At 55.2% G+C, this 10,416-nt stretch overlaps 1 protein-coding gene across 1 annotated transcript; it reads right to left on the bottom strand.

The window, feature by feature from the left end:
- Positions 1-469: 469 nt before the first annotated feature.
- Positions 470-5,889, bottom strand: PRPH (peripherin). Its single transcript, XM_047067238.1, has 9 exons — positions 3,414-5,889; positions 2,990-3,050; positions 2,711-2,806; positions 2,140-2,307; positions 1,914-2,039; positions 1,596-1,816; positions 1,433-1,482; positions 1,109-1,188; positions 470-856 (listed from the first exon to the last, which is right to left on the bottom strand). The coding sequence occupies exons 1-9, from the start codon at positions 3,953-3,955 to the stop codon at positions 791-793; spliced, it is 1,410 nt and encodes a 469-aa protein (XP_046923194.1). The 5' UTR covers positions 3,956-5,889; the 3' UTR covers positions 470-790.
- Between the last annotated feature and the right edge of the window lie 4,527 nt (positions 5,890-10,416).

Genomic DNA, 10,416 nt, shown 5'->3' with positions numbered 1-10,416 from the left:
GTGGCCTGGACTAGGGGATGGGGAGAATGAAATAGACTTGAAAGAGTTAAGAAGTGGCATGAACAGAATTGGGGAGTAGGTGAGGAAAAGAAAGGGGCAGAAGATGAGGTGAGTTCTAATATGGCAGCAGAGGTTCTTGGTGGTGCCTTCTTCTAGAGTGGGGAACCCAGAAGGAAGAACATGATTGCAGATGGTGGAGAGGGAAATGAGGAGCTCTGTTTTGGACATGTTGAGTTTGAGGGGTCTAGGGCACACCCAGAAAGCACTTGGACATTCAGGGCTGTAGATGGCAGACAGAAGCCGAGAAGGAGCGGACGTAGAACTAGAAGTACAGATAGGACCATAGATGCCAACATACGGGATTCAGAAAAGAAATGACCAGAGACAAGGGGAAAATACTGTTACGCCCCCTCCCCACAGGCACCCTCACTTCCACAGACACAAATGCACTGGCGAGGTTTCTCTTGACAGCAGTTTTATTTGATTCAAAAGCGAAACTCAGACCCTGGCCCAGTCCACTGGTCATGGGATAATGGTAGGAGTAGACTCGATCGGGGGATTGCTGGCCTCTGACTAGGATGCAATAAGGGGCACATATAGGTCATATATATGTATGTCAGGGCAGGGAGAGGGCTGGCTGGGTAGCACTTGGCCACAGGCCAGGGAAGGGGTGACTTGTGCCATCCCCTAGACACATGCAGAGTGAGAGAGGACTAATTCAGTACTGGTGTTAGGGTCTGGGACTTAGAGTAGGCCTAGGGCAGGGTCAGGAAACTCTGGACCAATGGGTTCAGTAGCTGTGAGTCGAAGACTTGTCCAGCTCACTGCGCTGCTCCTTCTGGGACTCAGTCACCACCTGCTGGGGGCAAGGCATGTGAAGGGCACAAACCATTAAGCACCACACTCTTTCAATCTCCTTTGGGGTATGGTGTCTCCTTCTCCAGCAAAACCAGCTGAGGCTCCAGACTGTCCATCCACCTTCTCTATCTCCTTGTCTCTCGGCCACCCCAAGGACCACTAACCTACAATACTCTAAGATGCAGCCAGGCTGGCGCTCAGAAATAATATGTGCCATGATGGGATCCTGGGCTCAAGTGGCCCATCTCACCTCCCCATCCTGAGTCTCAATGGTCTTGATCAGAACCATCTTCCTGCTGTGGATGTCCTGGGGAGGCTCCACCTCAGGCACTGGAAAAAGTAGGATGAGGAGTGGAAGAGAGGAGGCTTGGGGTTTCTCTCCTCTTAAGCCCTCACTCCCATCTGTGGGGGGAGGGGAGTGGCAGGACATGAGGAGTGGGGTAGCATGTAGACCAGGACTCAGTAGTTCGTGGACAGAATCGATCCCTGAGCAGGGCCATAGCAAGAGTCTGGTCAGGGCAGAAGTGGACAAGGGGACAGGTAGATTGGAAGCCAGGCATGGGAGGAGACTCACCAGTCGTCTTTATACTTAAGGATGCAAAAGAATGGACTGGCACGGAAATCCTGGGAGCGAAGCCAAGTGGTCGGTTACTCAGCCCAAGCCCCTCCCCTTCCCTGAACACACCCAATCCCGACCGTCCCCTACACTCCCACCCTCCAGCAGCTTTGCCCCCCACCTGCTCTCTTCGCCCTCCAGCAGCTTCCGGTAGGTGGCGATCTCGATATCCAGGGCCATCTTGACATTAAGGAGCTCCTGGTACTCGCGCAGGTGCCGTGCCATCTCCTCCTTCAGCTGTCGCAGCTCCTCCTCGAGCCTCGCGGCGCCCGCCTGGTACCCGCCCGCCTCCAGAGCAAACTGCTCCTCCAGCTCCCGCAGCTGTCTGAGCAGCGCCTCGTTCTGGGGGGACCAGAGGGTCACCATTGGGGTAACAGCCTTCATCCTCCACCCACCCCACCCCTGCCCCCCGGGCCTGGGCGCGAAGCCTGGTACTCACCGTACCGCGGAGTCCGTCCACTTCGCATGTCAGGCTCTGTATCTGGCGTCGGGACTCATTCATCTCCTGCTTGGCTTGACGCAGGGCCTCGTGATTCCGGTTGGCGGCGTCGGACAGGTCCGCGTACTACCGCGCGCGAGGCAGTGCCGCTGTGAGCTGACGGGACGCGCCCTCCCCTTAGCGCCCAGCCTCCCCGACTCTCCCTAACCCTCCCGGGCTTTCGCACTTTGGACTTGTACCACTCCTCTGCCTCTTGCAGGTTCTTCGCCGCGATGCTTTCGTACTGCGCGCGGATGTCCCTCAGCGCCGCCGTCAGCTCAGGCTTCACGGTGGCCTCCACCTCGACCTGCTGCACCTGCTGGCTCTCCACGCTTACCTGCAGGTCTCGAAGCTCCTGCCGCCCAGGACAACAAGTTGTCGAGGTTGCGGCGCGGATCCCACGCGGGCCGCGCAGTTCACGCACAGAAAGAGAAGAAACACTCGAATGAACAGAAGGGGACGCCAGGGAGTGCAGCGCGCATATGACGGTGCGGTCTGCGCCCTGGCCTGCTCCAAGCCAGCGGCCAAGTTTTATGGGGTGCAGCTCCGCTGCTCGCCACCAGGTGGCGCAGGGGTGGGAGTCAAACCACCTGTAGAGAGGGGGTTGAGGGGCTGCGTCTGCCCAGCGAATCTCACTACTCTTGCCCAGGCAATTCCTCCTCCCCATTCGCCAGTCTTCTGAACCAGCGCCTGCCTTCCAGCTCCAACGAGACCGCCTGCTACCTTCGAAGCCTCCCCTGACACTCGGATCCACCTACCTCCTCGTGCAGCTTCTTGAGGAACTCAATCTCATCCATTAGAGACTCAATCTTGCGCTCTAGTTCCAGGCGGGACAGGGTGGCGTCGTCCACATCCTTAGTGGGGTTGGAAATGAGGGTTCAAGAGCCGGGAGGGGCTGCTCAGGCTGAGAAAGGGCCAGGACCTCCCTGCCTGTCTCTAGAGGTTTCTGGTCGCCTCCTCGCGCCCACAGATGCCACCCTAGTACAAAGGCGAGGGCAGAGGTGGGGAGTCGGAGTTGACATGGGGCCCGGGCTCACCTTGCGGAAGAGCACGAGGTTGTGCTCCGCATCCTCCCGCTTGCGCGTCTCCTCCTCTAACCTGGCAAGAAGAGTGGGCAGAAGCTGAATTGTAGGGTCACCGCGCACCCCAGGGTCTGGGCTAGAGGCTGCTTACTGTCCAGGACTCTGAAGAGGGGTCTTCATGCTGACAGATGGACTTGCCCACTATCTAACGGGCTGAGATGGTCAGATATAGTAACTCCCCCCTCCCCTCCCCTCCCCAGAGAGTCAGCAAAGTGGTAGAGGGAAGGCAGGGGTCTTAGAGCCCACAGGCGAGCATGCTGCCTGCACACTCTGGGGTGGATGAGGGGAGCCACGCCCTTCGGCGGCTGGTGGGGAAGGGAGCAGAGCGAGGAGCAGCCGCCTCGACGGCCGCCGCCCAGCCCCGGTCCTGCCCCCTGACCTCTGCTTCAGCGCCGCCAGGTCCTCCGCCAGCCCGTCGCGCTCCACCTGCACCCGGTCGCGCTCGCGGCCCAGCAGCTCTAGCTCCCTCCGCAGCTCGCGCAGCTCCTGCTGGCACAGCTGGTCGGCGCGCGCCGGCTCCTGGCCCCGGGCCTGGCTCAGCTCCCCGCGCAAGGCCGCGTTCTGCTGCTCCAGGAAGCGCACCTTCTCAATGAAGTTGGCGAAGCGGTCGTTGAGCTCCTGCAGCTCCTGCTTCTCGTTGCTGCGCGTGGCCAGGAACTCTTGGTTGAGGGCCTCGGCCATGGAGAAGTCGAGGCGCTCCGAGGGCAGGCGCAGGAGGGCGCCCGCGCCCGCCCGGGGGCCGCGGAAGCTGCCCAGGCGCACGGAGGAGCCAGGGGATGCCGAGCCCAGCAAGCGACTGCTCGAGAAGCGGGAGCTGGACGCGTAGGAGTAGGACCCAGGGGACAGTGAGGGCGGTGGCCCGAAGGTGCGGCGGTATGAGGTGGAACTGACGCTGGCTCGGAGGCCCGACGGGTGGCTCATGGTGGCCGAGGATGGGCAGTCACCGCTGGCAAAGCTGGTCCGGGAGCGGGGAAGGAGCCGCAGACCGCTGCGAGGCGGCTTTATAGCCCTGCGGGCACAGGGGGGGCACGGGCAGCTCCTCCCACTGGCCTGACGGCGGGGCTATGTGGGGAGGGGGATGCCCCACCCCTGCGGAGCTGCAGGAGCGCCGCACCCTCGCTCCTAGGTTTGCTGGCGCCCTGCCTAGTTGATTCCCCCTGTTGCAAGCGGGGAAGGAAGCAGGCCTGGCGACCACTGGCAGGCCTGGGCTGGGGGTCAGCACCCTCCAGCAAGCATCCGGAGCTGGAGCCCTGGGTGGGAGGGCCTGACTGGAGCTGGGGTTCCTGCCTGAGAGAGCTATTGAAAATCGGAGATCTACAAATGTAGAATCATTACACTGTCCACCTGAAATTAACGTTATGTCAGTTAAACCTCAGTTAAAAAAAAAATGGGGGGATAGGAGGACTGGAAGTTAAAGGGCAGGCTTCTGGCATATGAGTGGGGAGGAGATGGCCCAGGTAGATGGTGAGTTGGTCTGGCTTGGGCCCCAGGGCCTGTGCCTCCACTTGTCCCCTGAAGGCTAGGCTCTGCTTTTACCTGCTGTCAGCTACCCCTCTGCTACCACGCCCAGGGAGAAATGGGGGACGGGAGGGCAGGGGGAGCTGAGGGGGGTGGGAAGGGCTCATCCCTCCCTAGTCCCCAGGGCCCTGTGGAGGGCTGCTGCCTGGCGCCAGCTCTGCCGCTAATGGACTGGCCACTTCCCCTCCCCCTCCTCTGGACACTTGGCCAGGGGGTTGCCTGCTGATGGCTCAGCCTTAAAGACACAGCTCCCAAACTTGGACCTACACCAGGCCCCAACAGGGTGGGCACAGCAGAGGGGGTTGAGGGTGGCTGGGCCCAACTCTGGGTCCCACTCAGTCTGTGTCCTGCCAGAGGCTGAGCTGAGGGAGCTAGATGTATGCTGTCTGGCTTTACTGGATTCTCCCTTCCCCCAACCAACTGCTGCTCAGTCATGGGCCTTACGGGAACCAAAGCAATTCCTGAGGTAGGAAGGGGAGGGGGCTGAGGGGCCGCAGCTGCTGCCAAGGCTGAGAGATGAATGGACTGGCAGGAACCGGTTACCCATATCGAGAAGTTGCAGGTACCCAGGGATGGGTGGGGCTGGATGGGGAAGAGATGCGGAAAGAGAAAGTACTCATCCCTAGTGGTCCAGGGACTGAAAGAGGAGAGATAACGTCCCAAAGCAGATCTACAAGCCTGTGCACACACACAGATGCATATGCACGCTAGCCACATTACCTATGTGCACACACATTACACACACACAACCACACATCCCTTCCTGCCCTCCCCCACCCCCGTTATCGTGAAGGCTGATGTCTGGCCTTTGCATGTCTGCGGCTTCCAGAACTCAGGCACAGGCCGCCCCGGAGTGGATAGAGGCAGCTCAGATGGTCTGCAGGAGCCAGGGTGCTGAGGCCTGCTGGGTTTGCCAAGAGCCATGGGGCTGCTGCTGCCGGGGACTCCAGGGCTTTCCAGCACGGACAGGTCCACCTCGACTGGCCCTGAGGATAAGAGCTGGGCATCTGGGGAAGCAGGTTTGGGACTCCAGGCTGACTCTCTGGCAGGGGGGGATGAGGAGGGCGGCTCCTTGGCCAGCCAGCTCCTCGGCATTGCAGGGCAGAGGAGCCTCCCCTCCTTTGTGTGTCCTCTGAGATGGGCCAACGCCCGCCTGCTCACAACCCTACCGCCTTCCTTCGTCTCCTCTCCAGGCCCCTCCTTCCTTCCGGGCCATTAGTCTCTCCCTGCACAGCTGCCAGGTCCTTCTCCTTGATGGGTCTGGTTTGGTTGCCAGGGGAATGGGAAGAGGGAGGATGGGAGAGAGGGGACAGGATGGATAAACCTGGGCCTGTCCCCTCTGACTTCTAGGAGTGGGGTGGGGTGGGGTCCAGCCTGGGCTGGGGGTGGGGGCTTGGCAGCTATGTGTGGGGTGGGGGAGGGGTGATGGAGAAGCTTTGGTGTTTTCTGCTGCAACCCTAGGCTCTGAGCCCCAGCTGCCATTGGCCTGGAGTCCCACCAACTCCAGCCTAGGCCCTGCCCTGCCTCTGCCTGCTGTACCTAGGGAGCAAACTGGGAGTCTAAGCTGGTCCTTTATAGGGAGCTGCTGGTAGGTCTGGGCCTTTGAGAGTAGAGCAGAGGCCCCTTGGGCTGGGCCCAGGGAGTTCCAAGGGGAGTTCCCACCCCCTTGCTGCTTAAGCTCCCAGCTCACCACTCAGATGCCTCAGAGGAAAAGGGACCAGGACCTCCTCAGCAGGGCTCTGGGAGCTGTGGAGGGAGTAAGAAAGGCCAGGGCCTGGGTGGGGGAACTAGGCCTGCAGGCAAGTCAGAGGAGATCCCTACCCCTTTTTTACCCCTTACTCCTCCCCCCTTACGCCAGGGGGCGCCTGTGTGGCTTAGTTGATTAAGCATCTGACTTTTGATTTTGGCTCAGGTCATGATCTCATGGTCATGAGATGGAGCCTTACAATGAGCTCCGCATTGGGCTCTGCAATTCTCTCTCCCCCTCTCCCTCTGCCCACCCCTGCAACCCCCCACCATACTTAAGGAAGAAAGAAAGAAAGAAAGAAAGAAAGAAAGAAAGAAAGAAAGAAAGATCGAACGAACAAGCCAGCCCTGGGAGATCTTGAGGCCAGAAGAAAGGTAGGAAAGGGTCACCATTAAGAGCCAGGGTTCTGGGGGCGCCTGGGTGATTCATCAGTTAAGTGATCGACTCTTGGTCATGATCTCGTGGTTTCATGGGCTCGAGCTTCAAGTCGGGCTCAGCGCTGGCAGCACGGAACCTGCTTGGTATTCTCTCTCTCTTCTCCTTTCTCTCTGCCCCTCCCCCACTCTCACTGTCTCTGTCTCTCTAAAATAAATACACTTTACAAAAATTTGAAAAAAAAGAGAGCCAGGGCTCTGGCATCCAGCTGCCCAGCTTCCCATCTGATTCCAACATTCTGTGTTGTATGAATTTAGGCCTGTTACAATGTCCTTCCATGTCCCCTAGTAAAACGCGGACAATTGTAACTTCTACTGCATACTGCTGTTGGGAGGATTAAACACTTAGGATAATAGAATAATGGATGAAATGTAAGTTAGTTTTATTATTATCACGGATGTCTCAAATGATCTTGTCAGCTGCCGAATGCAGTGAGGTTCTGGATTTCTTTTGGATTGTCCCTACTAGTGGCTGAGAGCAGTTCTGGACCCAGAGTGGAAGGAGCCAAGTACCTCCTTGCTGATCTCTTCTCAATGTCAGGGACTCTGGACAGACCTGGGTTTGATCATGGCCTCCTCAAATTAATTAGCTGTGTGCTTTTGAGTTTGGGTGAGTGATTTCACCTCTATCCACTCCATTTTCTTTATCCATAAATGGGGACAATAAGAATCGTACCTACCACATAGAGTTGGAGGATAAACTGAGTTAAATATGTGAAGCACTTAGCACTTGGCACAGAATATGTGCTGTGTACGTAGTAGTCAGTGGTATTATTACCCCTCCCCCTTCCACTGCTCCAGTGAAGGCTTGGAGAGAAATGACAATCAGATGCATTCAGAGGTTTGCAAGGAAGGTGAGCAATGAAGTTGAGGTTACTGGCAAGAGTGCTACTGAATGACAGGCCACGGACTCAAAATGGTTCAGGAAGGGCGTGTGGGCAAGAGGGTGGGAGATTGGGAGAGTAAAGAGGTCCGGAGCTGGCCTCCCAGGCAGGGCCAGAAAACAGTCACAGTACAATGGAATTGAAAGAGGCACCGAGAGGGTGGGGAGTGGATGTCAGAGAGCAAGATGCATGAATTTGTGATTCTGGAGCTGGGGTATTTATGGATGATAAGACTTCCAGGGCATTTCTAAGGGAGTGGACAACTGAGGCTAAAGCCAAATGACGGAAAAGGTCATGGGAAAAGAGATCAGGCCACCAGCCTGGGCACTTACTAGCTGCATGACGCTGGGCAACTTACTTGTCCTCTCTGAGCTTTAGTTTCTTCATCTGTAAAACAGGAAAAATGACACCTTCCTTCCTGGGCATTGTGGTGTCTAGGTGAGATATTGTACATGAAGTAATTAGCACGTCATGAGGCTCATAGTAGGTGCTCAACACTGTTGATGGCCTTCTTCCCCTCCTATGTGACAGAGAGGAAGCTGAGACACGGGGGAGCAATGTCATAACCCTACTCACTTGTAACTAAGTGTCAGCTGGGGTCCCCCTGCCCTCCAGAGGTGTAGGACCAGCTCGACCTCCATTCCACATCCTGGGGAAAGTCCAATGTCATCCTCAAGATCTCTTTGCCTTCTTAGTGCTTCCTCTTTACACCCCTAGCTCCAAGTCCCTGCTGCCCCTGAATTGGCTGACTTTACAGCTGACTCTCCAGTGGTGTCCAGATGTGGAACTCAGTACCATCCCTTGGTTTCTGTGGTCCCCTTTCCCCACCACTTAGTAGCACTTGAAGCTCAGAGGGACAAAGTTGCCAGTCTGAGGTTGCACAGCAGGCAAATCGTGGCTCCCTCTGCTGGTTAGGCCCTGCTGATGTTCTGGGCTCTGGGCCTGTAGGAGCCAAGATGAACCTAGCCAGAAGGAGTTCAGCTCCACACCTCTCAAGCTGGGTTGTCTCCCAGGCTGGTCTGGCCACAGGGTCCCCACTGACAGAGTGGCTGCACCAGAGTGGAATCCCTTCCCCATTATCTCCCTCTGGGGACTCTGCTCCTCCCAGTTAGGGAGTATTCTGGGTATCTTTTCCATCCCATCACTTTTCTCACTGTATTGTATAGTAATAGGTAACATTTCCTATGTGGTATACATTTTACACACGTTATCATTTCTAATCCTCGCAATCACCCTACAACATAGGTACTATTATGATTCCCACTTTACAGTTGAAAAACCAGGCACAGAGTGGTTAAGCAATTTGCCCAAGGTCACACAGCTAGTAAACTAGCACTAATCTGTTTATAGGTCTGACTCCCCCATCCCTGATAATATGATCTTTGGGAAAGGGATCGAGTCTTAGTCACCTTTGTGTCTGTGGAGTATAGCATATGATCTAGGTCAAAAAAGTGTTGGTTAAATTGTGAAGGGAACTCTGAGGCACCTGAAAAAAAATCTTTCCCATGATAGGTGGTCTGGAAAATAAAGAGAGATGTGTTGCTGCCACCTTCTGGTCAGAAGTTAGAATGACATGCCTGCAGTCAATCCATCTAAGACTCCAGGTTGGTTCACCAACATTGGAATTTGGGGAATTCACAATTATTTCACCTTCTTTCTACAGCTAAGAAAAATTCATAAGGTTGTGTAAAATAGAATAGCAACACTGGTCTTAGGAGTTCAGAGCCCTGATTCTATTCTTCACCTGGTCTCTAGGAGCCTCCTCTGCACTGCCCCAGCAGCCCCCACCCCAAGCAAAAAGCCACGGAAGCAGGGCAAACTCTGTTCTCCGCCTGCAAACACTGCCCCCCACCCCAGCCCCATCTTCTACTATGTTCACAATCTCCAGTCCTGCCCCATCATAAAATCACGTCTCCATCTGCCTTCCTGACCTTTCCAACCAGCCACCCCTCAGCTGGAGAACAGGAGAGCAGCTTATGGCCATGGAATGCTAAGTGAATTTTCCCTCTCATAGCATGGCCTGGGGGCTTGACAGAGTCACCTGAGAGACTGTTAAAAAGCAGATGCCAGTGTCCAGTGCCTCAACCAGATCTTCTGAATCTCTAGCATCTGCATTTTAACAAACTTCCTAGATGATTTTTAATGTGCATGAAAATTTGAGTATTCCTGGATTAAGATTTTTTTCTTTAAATTGTCTATCTTTTCCCCATTTTATTTTTAAGAGTTTCAAACCCAGAGAAGAGTTGAAAGAACATTGCTAGAGGCCCCAATATACCCTTCTCCTGGACTTACAGTTGTCAGTATTTTGCCACAATTCCTTTGAAAGTAAGTTTCAGACATCATGATATTTCACCACTAAATACTTCAGCAGGCATCTCCTAAGAACAAAGACATTTGCCTACAGTACTATTTCCCCACTCAGGAAATTTAACATTAATACAACAATATTATCTAATATACAGTCCTGTTCAAATCCCCCCAGTTATCTCAAGGATGTCCTTCATAGCTATTTCCCCCAATCTGGGATCAAAGATCAAGAGTTGTATTTGGTTGTCACCTGGGCAGAGGAAAGAACCAGAGCATAAGGGGTAAGATTGGGATGAGCTTGGCATGTCTGAGGAATTAGAGAAAGGTCAGTGAGGCTGAGTGAGATGAGTGAGGAGGAGAGGGAAAGGTGAGGCTGGAGGCATGGGAGGGAGTCAGGGCACGTAGGGCTTTGTAAATCAGAGTAAAGAGTTTATAGCTTATTTTATTTTAATGCAATGAAAAGCCGTTGGAGGGTTTTAAGCAAGGGAATGA

The sequence above is a fragment of the Lynx rufus genome, unplaced genomic scaffold, assembly GCF_022079265.1.
Source record: "Lynx rufus isolate CCGP_SWC_20201006 ecotype Redwood Valley unplaced genomic scaffold, mLynRuf1.p SCAF_7, whole genome shotgun sequence".
Lineage (NCBI taxonomy): Eukaryota > Metazoa > Chordata > Mammalia > Carnivora > Felidae > Lynx > Lynx rufus.
The sequence above is the reverse complement of the archived record's forward strand: the minus strand, read 5'-3'. Positions and strand labels throughout refer to the sequence as shown.

Coding starts and splice junctions, on each gene's coding strand:
- PRPH (XM_047067238.1), bottom strand. CDS start 3,955: ATGAGCCACCCGTCGGGCCTCCGAGCCAGCGTCAGTTCCACCTCATAC. Junction 2,308..2,710: donor TCAAGAAGCTGCACGAGGAG/GTAGGTGGATCC, acceptor CCTGGGCGGCAG/GAGCTTCGAGACCTGCAGGT. Junction 2,040..2,139: donor AGGAGTGGTACAAGTCCAAA/GTGCGAAAGCCC, acceptor CGCGCGCGGTAG/TACGCGGACCTGTCCGACGC.